The sequence below is a fragment of the Acinonyx jubatus genome, chromosome B1 (assembly GCF_027475565.1).
Source record: "Acinonyx jubatus isolate Ajub_Pintada_27869175 chromosome B1, VMU_Ajub_asm_v1.0, whole genome shotgun sequence".
Lineage (NCBI taxonomy): Eukaryota > Metazoa > Chordata > Mammalia > Carnivora > Felidae > Acinonyx > Acinonyx jubatus.
In genome coordinates, this window is record NC_069382.1 from 20495833 (window position 1) to 20509273 (window position 13441).

A 13441-nucleotide genomic window follows, 5' to 3' on the forward strand; every position below is an offset into this window, starting at 1 on the left:
GTTTCTCTGTGGATTTTATTCAAAAAGCTAAAATTTTGTTGTATATGTCGTATCACAGATAAATGAAGTTCTGAGCACTCTCGGTATTTATTTGTTGGGCAGAACTAGCTAATGTTAAATTGTTCCAGAAAAGACAGAAATACTTCTTTATTCATTGGCCTAGAAAGGGTGAGCTCTCCCTTCCTCCTACCACATACGTTTGATTTATTAAACGATTCCATTTTCGAAGTGCACACACTTTCTGAGCTGGAAGATGAGAAATGTCTGTGGAACAGTCTCTCTTTGACCTTTCACCCTGGGAACGAACTTGGGCTTGTCCTGGGTATTTGTGTCACAGGTGAAGTGTGTCCCAGATGTCTGAGGAGAGGGAACATAGCCCAGTTTTGGAGCGAGACAGATCCAGCCCCAAACCCAGGCTGTGGCATTTATGAGCTGTGTGGCTTGGTCCTTAGTGTGGGGTCTCCCATCTGCAAAATGGGGATTCACTCCCTGTTCCATAGGGTTATAGCAAGGCTTTTTAAAAAGTGTATGCAACTCGTCTAGCTCCTTGCCTAGTTATATAACTAAGCTTTCAGTAAACAGAAGCTGTTGTTTCTAGAGCCACCAGCGTCCTTTTGGTCAGTGTTGATAATGCCGGACATGTGTTCTGGTGTTTAATCTCTGAATAGTGAATGTTGTAGCTGGTGTAATCTAGTCTTATGGTGCTAAGAGTTAAATTTTAGGCAACATGGTAATAGTGGGTTAGGTATTTGACATACACTTTTGTTTCAATGTGTTTTCCTAAAGTAAATTCTAACTTCATGGAACTGCCCATATTTAATGTTCTCATTTTTGCATTTAGCATTAATCATTCATTCTGTGGTCTTCTGGAATTCTTTTTTTTTGTAATTATTTTTCCAGGAAAGCACAATGAATCTGTTTTACAAAAGAGAATATTAAAGCCCCCATACATTTGACATTTTTTTTAAGTAGGCACCAAGCCCATTATGCGGCTTGAACTCATGACCCTGATTAAGATCACATGCTCTACAGAGTCAGCCAGGTACCCATTAAGTAACCTTTTTAAGATCACATTGTTATTTTCAGTTTTGGGGTTCTATCTTCTAGGCAATTAGCATCTTTCAGACAGAGGATATGGACAGAAAGAAGGTGGAGACGGCTGAAGACTATCAGGAAAGAATATTTAGCGCTCCTCACCCCTCCGCCTTTTTAATGCTTATTTATTCTTGAGAGAGGGAGAACACAAGCAGGAGAAGGGCAGAGAGAGATAGGCAGAGAATCTGAAGCAGGCTCCAGGCTCTGAGCTGTCAGCACAGAGCCCCAGGCAGGGCTCAAACTCGAGAACTGTGAGATCATGACCTGAGCCTAAGCAGAACACTCAACCGAAGCCACCCAGGCGCCCCTAGGCAACTCTTTATAAGGTTACCAAGTTGAGCGGAATTAAAACTTTTGAGAAGTTTCCAGACAATTTCTAATGTTTTCACTCTTGGAAAAACTCCTAAACTGATGATCTTTGCTCATTTCTATTCCTAAAGTTGGTTATCCATTGCTGAGAAGATGAGGTTCTATATTATTTTGTATTTGATGGCACCCAAATCATCCTTTTGAATTGTAAGATTCACATAATAGTGTAAAGGACTAGGCAGTCTTCATTTAAAGGTCAATATAAATGTGAGGGAGGAGATTGTGATGTATTCTTGGAAAACCAAGATGGGAGATCTGAAGGCAGATGGGAATCTGGCCACACGGGAATTACTTTGTGATAGGTTTTGACATTGCTCTAGAAATACCCTGAGATACTTGGGAAGCCACGGTTTTTTCAAGTTGTCTTTCTTCCTGTTCCTTTCCCAACAAAACAGTGCAAAAGTGAAAAACTCTCTAAAGTTGCTTAGACGTTTCTTCCCACACTCCCACAAGTCACTGATTAAAATGAAGTCCAAGGTTTACTTCAGAAGTCCTGATGTACTTTTAAATCTTGAATGAAAGAATGCTCTTCTGCCGTGGAAAGGTCCCTTGAATTTGATCTCTTGCATTATGTCCCTTCTCTACCCAAGACCTTCAATACTAAGTTTCTCCTGAAAGTGGAATTTGTGTTTTTCCATTTCTGTGCTCCAGGTCTGTCAGGTTTATTTAGAAACTGAGGTGTATTTTGTGATTGTTTTTGCATTTATAGCTTTCTCATTCCACAAACCCAACTTCGTTTTATAGATATGGCAATCTAGATGGTGATCCAAAAGAAATCTCTCCAGTTATCGATCAGTTCATCGAATGTGTCTGGCAGTTAATGGAGCAATTTCCCTGTGCCTTTGAGTTCAATGAGAGATTTCTGATTCACATTCAACATCACATTTATTCCTGCCAGTTTGGAAACTTGCTATGTAACAGCCAGAAGGAGCGACAAGAACTCAGGTGAGTGCTTTGCCGTTTAATTTTTATCTAAGGATTTTGTGACTGAGAATCTCAGATGGCCTTTTAAAATTCCGAAGGCTGTTGTAGCTACACATCTGTACTGACAGATGAAGGCTACTTTCCTTCTCCTGACACCACTTCATACCTGGTTTGGTACCCGCACCCGACAAAGTGAGGTACGAGCTTACACACCCCAGTGACAGCCACGGACAGGGCCGTGGACCTGACACACGAATACTGAAAGGAAACTTCCTGGAGTCAGAGAAGGTGTTTTTGAGTTTAAAAGGAAACAGACATCTGCAGTGGACATACTCTCATAAGAAGAGGTGCAAATCTAACTGGGAAAGAAGCAGATTTGAAACCCAAGTCATTCTTTCATTAAGATTAAAACTGTACCGCTTTTATCGAGAAGGAAGTCCATGAAATGTAGCATTTAAAATAAATTACAAAGTCAAAAGCTTAACAGCGGAGTGCTTTATGAACTGCAGTGACAGAAGAGTTTTGAAATTTTCATAAGATAAAATGATGTTAACTGTAGTGTATATAGTAATAATCAGATTTAATTTTGGAAATGATCAAGTAAAATCGACTCCACTGGTTTTATGCTGTCAAAACAGACAGTGTCACATTCACTTTTTCTCGTGAATACCGGGTGGTTTTTCTCTCGGGAGCTTCCAGTGTGATTCCTGATTAAATGGTAATGATTTCAACGTAGCAGAGGGCATCCTTCAAGCTCACCTGTTTTCCTAGACGAGTTTGTGGTTTGCTGTGACGGACCAGCCAACTTGATGGTGTCTGCTTGGGTGTGAATCCTGGCTATTCTGCTCACTAGCTATGGGACTTTGAGAAACTGCCTAATCTCTCTTAACCTCAGTTTCCTCATCTGTACAATGGACAGATCTCATAGGAGTTCAGTGAGGACCGAATGAGAGAAAACAGGTGAAGCATTTAAATAGTACCTGGCAAATAATACAACGTCAATGACTATTTGGAGAAGAATCCCCTCCCCCCAATTACATAGCAGTTTTATTTTACACTCAGAGGAATTAAACATCTTGTCCAGGCCAGTACAGGTAGCAGAGAAGTTGAGACTGTTACGGTGCTCTCCTGCTGACTCATGAAGACACACACTCAGATTGTCAATTTCCCTGCTACAGGACAGGGACACTGGATATACACGTAACAATTAGTGGTCCCTTTCCAGCTTTGACAATTACAGATCTACGATTTCTATAAACCAAGACAGATAATTTTCAGGCTTATTTTCTTTATAACAGAATTCAAGAAAGAACATACTCTTTATGGGCTCACCTGTGGAAGAATCGGGCCGACTACATGAATCCTCTATTTAGGGACGATCACAGCCAGACCAGGGGAACCCTTCGTCTCCCCACAACGCCGTGCAACTTCCTGTACAAGTATGTAACCCTCTAGGACCTTACTAGGTATGGTTATGAACTTAGATTCTGCCACTGTTTAATATTTGGAGGCCAAAGCATATGAAACACTGAGCTTCAAGGCTTTTCTTTGGACATAAAACACACCAAAGAAGGATGCTTGTTAAGTATCTGATCTAATATTCTTGCCAGTGTCTCCTCTCCCTCTTCTTTCCCTCTAAATATGGAACTGTCTTTAGAAGTTGGTGTTTTATAATAATGATGCTTGAAAAGTATAAGTTCCAGTATTACTTAAAAGCAAAAAGCAGGGAGGGAAGAAGAAAGGAAGCAAGAAGGGACAGAGGAAAGGAAGGATGGATGGAATAAACCAAGTGCCTTGTAAGTTAGATGTGGAATCACAAGTTTAGGTGGTGACCATGATTTACCTTCTTTCTCTGCTGAATTTCCTCCTACTCGAAGTATTTCCTTGTGGAAGTCAGTTATTGTAAGACTGTCTATATTGGGATGGGGAGAGGAGGGTGGCATCCTATATACTCTATTCGAGCTGCATGTTATACATTTTAGCCTTTGGCTTCTTCTCCATATGGAAGTTTTATGATGTGGGAGGATGTCTCAGAGGTCAGCAAAAAAGACAAACACACAGAATCAACTGAGAAACCACATTCCTTCTCCCTGCTCACCCCCAACATACTTAGTGGCTTTTCTTCCTCTACAGTGTTTTTCCTCCCTCAATTTGTGTTTGTTCTGAATTATCTTAATTATTTTGTCAGAATTCTGAAAAAATGTTAATTCTGCCACACTAAAAAGAAAAAAAAAGTCTCCATGGTTTGTGTAAAATAGCAGTCTTGAGAGCTGCTGAGACACATAATGCTCCTAATTCGTTAGTAATAGCCAGTCAAGTATGTCATTGGGGGTCAAGCACTGTTCTAGGCAGTGCTAGGTTTCATGGAGAAAACCATGAATGGCACTAAGTCCCTGGCCTCAAAGTGCTCTTCTAAGTAAAATGTGGATCTGCAGACATCCTTGTGATGATACTGTCTCTTCTCATCTGCATTCCAGTATGCTTTGTTGTATAGGATTAAAACAAACAAACAAAAAAGATATGATGCCAACGGAAATATCAATTTTTGGTGGTTGTGATAAAAACAAGCCCCAACCTTCAAATTTAGAAGGTTCCCTTTGCAGCTGAGAGATTCTAAATGAGAGCATAAGCACTAATTTTCCAAGCTTATGTGAAAACCAAGAGCATTTTTCTTAAATAAGAAGAATATAACGTGTGCTACTTCTATTTAAGAAAGATCTGGGCCTTCTTATTCAGGACCACAGGCACAAGCAGACTCATGATGAATTTACCTTCCCAAGCAAAAGAAAGTACCAGCACGAAATCATTCCCTTATGTAACGTGATTCGTTATTATTAGGACTCTGGGCCTCTGGCATGAAAGATACCTTAAGAAGACTCGAGAGCGTGATTTACAGACTGGGAGATGGTGGCATCGTAAAGCTCTGCTGTCTCTTCCAGGTTTTGGAGTGGGATGTACAACCGCTTCGAAAAGGGGCTGCAGCCCCGACAGTCTGTTACCGATTACCTCATGGCGGTGAAGGAGGAAACCCAGCAGCTGGAGGAAGAACGAGAGGCCCTAGAAGAAGTAAGACACACTTCCTGTTCACCTACTTTCTGTGCTTATTTCCTGACAAACACTGTTCCGTGACGGCCTTTTGTGACTCGGGGTTCGTGAAATGAGGCAACGTAGCCACTTTATATTTTAGCCGAGTGGATAACCTGAAGCAGATGGCCACCGGGTGAGCGTCCAGGTAACCGAAGCCCAGACCTGGGCACTCAGCACGTTTCAGGCGTCTGGCCGGGGGCTCACTTACAGGGTTTGCTGAACTAGTTGCTTATCCCTACCATAGGTCACATTTTATCTTGTTACTGTTATTTGAGAGAACCAAAAATGAATCTTCCTGGAGAGTACGTGAAAAAGGTGGGATTCAAAGTGAAAAGAACAAAATCTGACTTTGCGCTTTTGTTTTATGTGCTTGTAAAAATTTGTTTTTTTTGTAAATTTATTATTACTTTCAATAATATTATTATATTAGCCTATACATGATAACGGCCGAGGCCGAGTTACCAACAGCCTAGTTTTTGGCTTTTATAATTTCCCAATAATTGGACAGGACGGTTAGAATGTACATATTTTTGCTAATTTTATAACTTTGCTTCCAGTGATACCACTGGTTTATTTAGTGGTTCCCTAAAACCACATGGCTTCTTTGCTTCACTCTGCTTCACTCACCTTGTTAACTCTCCATGGCATCATCAGGTCTTTCACTTGCTCAACAATTGGCAACCGATTGCTGTTGTCTGGACCTGAATTCTAAATTGAGACTAAAGGTTTAAATAGGATGAAAAGGCTTCTGTGCCCCCTTGAGATCTTACATACTACAGATAAAAGTATTAGGATGAAGGCCGGGAAAATGTCAATAAACTAAGATTTCCCATCATAGTGCATAAAACAGTACTATGACGTGAAAAGAACTTCCAGGTTTTTACCTTTAGTTTGATAAATTTCTAAATGGAAGTCGGCGAACTATCACAAGATGAGTTCCAACAAAGTCTACTTCCTTTACCTGATGATAGTCATCTGGATGTCGCCCCTAAAAGGGTGGCCTGGGGGACATGTATGATGGTTCAGGGACCCCACCAATAAGATAGTCATTTGGAGGTAGCTGGTGAGGCAGACTCCTCTGATGCTCCCATAACATTCCTAGGAAACATCGCCTTTCAAGATCTAAGTAGAAGATCTTAGGTCTAGGGTTGTACACTCAAGTACATACAGGAGCCAGATGGATAAAACACATTCAGCAAGTTAAACTGCTGGTTTTGAGAAATTTTAAAGGCAAGCATAAATCTTACTCTATTATAAATCTGCAAGGGTTCAACAAATCCTCTTGAGACCTATGTGGAGAGCTCTGCGCTAATTTTACACGATTGGAGAACAGTTTTTGACTCCGTGTATCAAAACCACCACCTCACAAAAACCCTAATGCCAGGGCTCTTAAGCCTGGAGATTCTGATGGAGAATCTTTAGAGTGCCACAGTGATTGACTGTGACTTGCCGCCAGGGCGAGAGAGACCTTGAATTAAATAGCACACAGAGAAATGAAATGATGCACAGCTTAGGTTTTTAGAATTCTGGAGCACTGGAAAAACTTCTATGAGGTTTGCCATTTTCAAGTCCACACATGTCTTTACTCACTCAGCCAGTTTTATTTACTCTTCCTAAAGATACCCAAGCTTTAGGAAAGGCTAACTATTCTCCTGGTCTGTTCCAATATTCTTTTTGTTAAAATACTAAAAATGAAGGAAAAAAACTACTTAGAAAATCTGAAAACACCTTAATTAAAAGCCTTTGGCTCTTTTCCCTTATAACAAAGTCAAAACCCCTTAGCCTCGCGTTTAAGATTTTCCCACAATTCGGCCTAATCAACCCTTTCAGCTTTATTCTCTACTATTCCCCTTGCTCAAATTCAACTGCTCTCTGCTTCTTGTACACAATGACATCTTCCTACTTTGGTGGTTTTCTTCTCACTGTCCCTTTTGCCATAAATGCTCTAACCATCACCAGCACCTGAGTTTAATTCTTTCAGAGTCTTATTAAAACGCTCCATTCCTGAAGCTTGCTTGGATCTTTTCCCTCTAGCTATCCCACCTGCCCTCTTAAATAATTTTTATCTCTTCCAAATTCTTACATCACCTGAACTCTGCCTCCATAACCCAAGTTCTTTATGGCTGGATCTGTATCTATCTCAATTACTCATACTGCCCACTACAGTGCTCTTTGCACATAACAACTGAAGATGAATGCTTTTAAATGAATATGTAATACTTGATCTTATAACACCCCCCTTGTTGACACCAAAGGATGAAATCTGGTAAAGTGTATTTTGAACAACCCAAATGTCCATCAGCCGATGAAGAGATAAAACGTGGATATTCATGTAATGGAGTATCATTCAGCCATAAGAAGGAACGAAGTACTGATACGTGCTACAGTGGGGATGAACCCTGAGAACATGAACTAAGGGAAAGAAGCCAGACACATGTTATATGTGTTGTATGATTCCATTTATATGAAATGTCCAGACGAGGCAAATCCATAGAGATAGAAAGTAGCTTAGTGGCGGCCAGAGCTGTGGGAGGCTGAAATGGGGAGTGACTGCTAATGGTTATGGGGTTTTCTTAGAGGATGATGAAAATATTTTGGAATTAGGTAGTAGGGAATTGTTGTATAACCTTGCGAACATACTAAAACCACTGAACTGTATACTTTAGAAGGTGTTTTGTGGTTAAGTGATGTTTCTTAATTTAAAAAATTAGATAATAAACACCTCATTCCTGATGTTTTAAAAATGCATTTTGAGTTTATAGGATGAAAATCATCATGTAAAACATTATAGGTCTAGAAAAGATGACTACTGATTGCCAGGAGCTTTATCTATGTTATTATTTTTTTTCTTTTTTTGCATTTTATAGAAAACCTATAGTAAAGCTGGTATTTACCTTCATTTAATTCGAGATGAAGAAAGCAAGTCTCACATAATCTATTTTGTCTGAGGTCATAAAGTCTAGCTTTGAACCCAAGTCCATTTAAATCCCGTGTTCTTAAGATTATACCCAGGTGGAAAGTAATAAATACTAAATTATTTATGATTTTTCCCTAAAAAAACTTTTTTTTTTTTTTTTTTTAGAGGCTGGAAAAAATTCAGAAAGTCCAGTTAAATCACACTAAAGTGAAGGCTAAGCAAAGCGAACCCAGCAAACACTCAGGGTTTTCTACCTCAGACAACAGCACAGCCAACACTCCCCAGGATTACAGTGGAAACATGAAATCCTTTCCATCCAGGAGTCCTTCACAAGGTGATGAAGATTCTGCTCTCATTCTAACCCAAGACAATTTGAAAAGCTCAGATCCGGATCTGTCGGCCAACAGCGATCAAGAGTCCGGGGTGGAGGACTTGAGCTGTCGGTCCCCAAGTGGTGGGGAGTGTGCACCAAGCGAAGACAGTGGCAAGGACCGTGATTCTGACGAAGCTGTGTTTCTCACTGCCTGAAGTTTCTCTGTGGAGTTCCAAAATAAAGGACACACAAGAAACACTTTCCAAAAAGAAGGGAGCAGTGCAATTCAAAATAAAAAAATCATTCAAGAAATGGTACATGTCTTTGAGAATTATAAAACGTAGCAATGGAAAGGGAAAAAAAAGTCCAGCTTTTACTTTCTTTACATGCTGAAGAACAGCAAGTAGCCATTTCTTTTACCAACCATATATAAGGAAAAGTTATTCCCCATTTTTAGTTCTGGATTCTGAAAGTTTTGTTTACTACATAGCGCTGACCTCTTCTATCACCTGAGTTATTGGCACAGATCTTCCTTTCACAGCATGCATCTGCTCAGAATGCCGACCCCTTCTCCCCCACCTGCTGTCCTCAGCCCTCACCCTTATTTCACTCCCAGATACGTATTTTGTTTTCGAAATCCCTTGACATTGCCTTCCTCCCTCTGTTATCGGTATTTCTAGTAATGGAGCACCCGGCAGAAACATACCCCTTGTGGTTAGCAGATGTCTCTGTAACTGACGAGGTCTGTAATTGCTTGAGCTTTTCAGGTTTCACAATCACTTTAACTTTTCTTTAGATAATATATTTTGAACTGTTAATAATAATCTTGTTGCCTTTTTCTGCAATCTCATCATTTAAAAATTGCTGAAACTTATAACTCACTTTCTCTAACGGGTCTAATACCTAATAAAATAGAAATAACATTTACTCTTTGGTTCTTAAGAATTCAGATCACATTAAATATAACATTTTAAACTGTAAATGTTATAAAACGTAACATTTTAAAACAACAACCTTTTATTACTCCTCCGGAGACTGCGTTACCACCACCATGACTCCTAAAGTGTAACAAAGTTAGTAGTATAATATTTTGATAAGGAAAAATACCAGTTAAAAACTAGAGAATCTGGTGGTCCTATTTAACAAATAGAAAAAGTTTTGTCACTGATCACTTTAGACACTGTGTACCTGGTTAATATGATTTAACAGTAACAACTGACTGCTGAAAGTTCTGAAAAGTTTGTTTTGCTAAAATGCACATTTGAAGTAGAATCATTCTCCTGTCTTTTGGTAACAAATGGGACTTTACTGGGTTATAAATGATCTGAAGAAACTCAGCGGAGAAAGTTTGGACGGAGATAACAAACATTTACAACTGTGTGGTTTTTAATTATCAGTACATTCTATAATGTAAAGGGATTACTTTTATAGTCTACATCAATATTTTGAAATCTGCTAATAGGGTAACGTATTAAAAATTTTGCTGAAATGGGAACAAGGTAAGAGAGGGGAGGGGAGTAACATTACCAAGATGGTAACATAGGTAGTTCTTGAGTATACTCCCCTTCCCAAGAAGGCAACTAACAACTGTTCCTGGATAGGACACCAATGAAAGGATCCTAGAGCTCAGGAGTGAGGCTAAGGCACCCCACAGCAAAAGAGAGACCAAGATGGACTGCACTGGAAGGGTAAGAGGAACAGCTACATGCTGACCACGTTGCCCCTCCCCCATGCTGGCTCAGCACTACGTGGAGACTTCTCCCCTAAGCCTCCGGTTCCTCCGGTGGGGACAGCCCATGGGTGATATCTAGCCCCCCCGCCTACCTAATGTTGTACTTAGTTGGAGCCCATACTCTGGTTTCACTCCACAAGGACTTCGGGGAAAGCTGTGGGGCTCAACCTCTAGGAGCCTGAGACCGAGAAGCAGGGAGGGGCTTCCAACAACCAGCGCTTGGGTCTTGGAAGACGGCGTTCCTATGAGCACAGGCCAAGCAGTAGTCCCAACCAGCGTGTACGCTCATCTGCAAGCCAGGTCAGTGGCACAGTCTGACCGGGGAATTTGGCAAGGTTCAGGCCTGCCAAATTTGGGTCCCTAAAGAAGGAGTTCTGGCCTTGCTGCCTGCTCTGCCCATGCCCTGGCAGAAGAGCTGAGCCACAGCTACCCCTGCTGAAGAGCACGGCCCCCAGTCCCTCCTGATCAGAAAATCTAGCCAGGAAAATTTGGGAGTCGCCTCAAGCGGGCCCTTCCAGTCTTGCTCCAACAGGAACCAGAGACATAGCCCTCTCCAGCCCCTGTGCCTACAGAATGTGACCCCCTGCCCTTCTGACAGGAAGGGCTCACCAGAATACCTGGAAGCTATGTGGCCCAGCAGCTCTTAAGCCAAGCAGCAGGTGGACAGAACTGACGCCACCCAAAGCAAATCCAGTGGTTCTGTCTGGCCAGGGAACTCGAGGCCTGGGTTGACTGGAGTCCAGAAGAAAGCACTGACGGCTTTTGAGCTGCTTTTCCTGCTGCACCCAACTAGGGAAAGTAATTCATAGCCTACTTATTGCTGAATTCAGCCTTCAACCCAGCCACATAGGGGACCTTACCAGAGCACACAGGGAAATGCATAGCTCATCCAAAGGCCCCATTTACAGTGTCACTTGATGGAGTATAGCTCTGGGCTTTCCACATCTGTAGAGCAAAACCAGTGGCCTCATCTGACCAGGATGTTAAGTGCACACTCTTTCCTGAATCAGGTCCCCGAACAAGCTGTGCAGGCCCCAGGTCCTATCCAGCCGCCCTGCAAGGGCAGAGAAGCTAGTTCATAGCCTGAACAAAGGCCAACGTAGTACCCAGTCCCAACTGTCGAGTAAGCCTGACCAGAGATTTCAGGAAATCGCGAAGATCATCCCACAGCTTCCCTTGAGGAGGGAACCGAGCCAGCAGTGTTATCTAGCTGTTCTTGGCCAGTGCCATACCCCTTACCTCAGAGCATTAACAGCTGCTTGCCTAAAAATAGACTCTACTAGGAGGCCCCACCTACCCAAGGATGTTACCAGCAGACATGTCCAGAAACCCACACTAAGCTGACTGGTGAAGAAATGTCCCTGCCAAATCAAACATGCTAAGTCTGAAAGAGGAGACCACTTAAAGAAAGGCACAGAGACCAACATAAAGAATCAAAGATCTTGAACAATCAGGTAAGTATGACATACCAACGGAAATGAATGACGCTCTAGTAACTGACCCAAAAGAAATGGAGACCTCTGAGCTGTCAGATAAAAAATTCAGAATAATTGTAATAAAGTTTAGTGAGCTATAAGAACACACAGACCACTAAATAAAGTTATGAAAACAATACATGAACAAGAAGTTCAACAAAGTAGAAATCATCCCCAAACCAAACAAACAAAAAAACCCACAAGCCCCAAAATCAGAGCTGAAAAATATAACTGAAGAATTCAATAAAGGGTTTTAAAAGCAGACTCAACCATGCAGAACACTGCAGTGAACTGGAAAAAAAACCAAAAAAACCACCACTGAAATTAGAGGAGCAAAAAGAATGAAAGAAAGTGAAAAGAGGCTACAGGAATTACTGGACACAATGAAAGCAAATAATATTTGCATTAGGGGAATTCTAGAAGGAGAAAAAGAAACAACAGAAAGTATATTTAAAGCAATAATGGCTGAAAACTTCCCAAACCTGGGGAGGGAAATAGACATCCAGATCCAAGAGGCCCAAAGGATCCCAAACAGGCTGAACCCAAATAGGGCTAAATCAAGACACTTCACAATTAAATGGCAAAAATCAAAGACCATGAATTTTCAAAGCAATAAAACAGAGGGAAAATAAAAGGGAATTCCAAACAAGGCTGGACCCCTCAACAGAAACTTTTCAGGACAGAAAACAATGGGAAGACATATTCAAAATACAGGGAGGAAAAAAAGAAAAACCCAAAGTTTCAATCAAGAATTCTATGCCTGGCAAAGGTGTCCTTCAAAAATAAAGGAAGGATAGACTTTCTCAGACAAACAAAAGTTGAGGGAGTTCATTACCACTATACCTACCTTAAAAGAAATGCTAAGGGGGAGTTCTTTGAGTGAAAATAAAAGATCACTAGTTAATAGCATAGAAACATAAGAAGGCAGTGTACAACTCACTAGTATTGATAGTTAAAAATGGATTCTGTAACAGGATAATGGTGGTGTGTAAGTCATAAGAGTAGTTCAAACGTTAAAAACAAATATAGTAAAAGTAACCCTATCTTCAATAGTCTGTTATTAATTACACAATAATATGTAAATTGCAACATTAAGTAAAATGTGAGAAGTATAAAGCTTAGTAGTTCAATTAAAGTTGCTATTAGTTTAGAACAGAGTGCTAAATTTTAAAACATCTTATGTAAGCCTCAAGGTAACTACAGGGAAAAACCTGTAGTAGTTACACAAAAGATGACAAGTCAAAGCAGATTGATAATGACAGGACATCAAACCACAAAGACAACAGGATAAGAAACAAGGAACAGTGGATCCATAAAACCACAAAACAACAAAAAGGCAACAGTAAATCCTTATCAACAATTACTTTAAATGTCAACAGATTAAATTCCCCAATATAAAGACACAGAAAGGCTAAGTGGATTAAAATAACAAGACCCAACAATATCCTGTCCTACAGGAGACCCACCTCAGACTCAAAGGCAAACAGACTGAGAGTGAAGCAAAGGCATTTTAAGCAATTGGTAACCAA

At 40.7% G+C, this 13441-nt stretch overlaps 1 protein-coding gene and 1 long non-coding RNA gene across 5 annotated transcripts in view; one reads left to right on the plus strand and one right to left on the minus strand.

Moving 5' to 3' along the window:
• Positions 1-9628, plus strand: part of MTMR7 (myotubularin related protein 7) — a 176756-nt gene extending 167128 nt beyond the window's left edge. For all 4 annotated transcript variants that reach the window (XM_053216349.1, XM_053216350.1, XM_027077237.2 and 1 more), the window contains 4 exons: positions 2209-2409; positions 3687-3827; positions 5328-5454; positions 8558-9628. In XM_053216349.1, coding sequence (XP_053072324.1) covers positions 2209-2409; positions 3687-3827; positions 5328-5454; positions 8558-8920 — 832 coding nt within the window. In that variant the 3' untranslated portion in view covers positions 8921-9628. The remainder of the gene's footprint in view (positions 1-2208; positions 2410-3686; positions 3828-5327; positions 5455-8557) is intronic.
• LOC128314343 (uncharacterized) lies at positions 2952-12501 on the minus strand. The gene is made up of 2 exons (XR_008295872.1): positions 9412-12501; positions 2952-8927 (listed from the first exon to the last, which is right to left on the minus strand). It is a non-coding gene; the product is annotated as an uncharacterized LOC128314343 (long non-coding RNA).
• Positions 12502-13441: the final 940 nt, after the last annotated feature.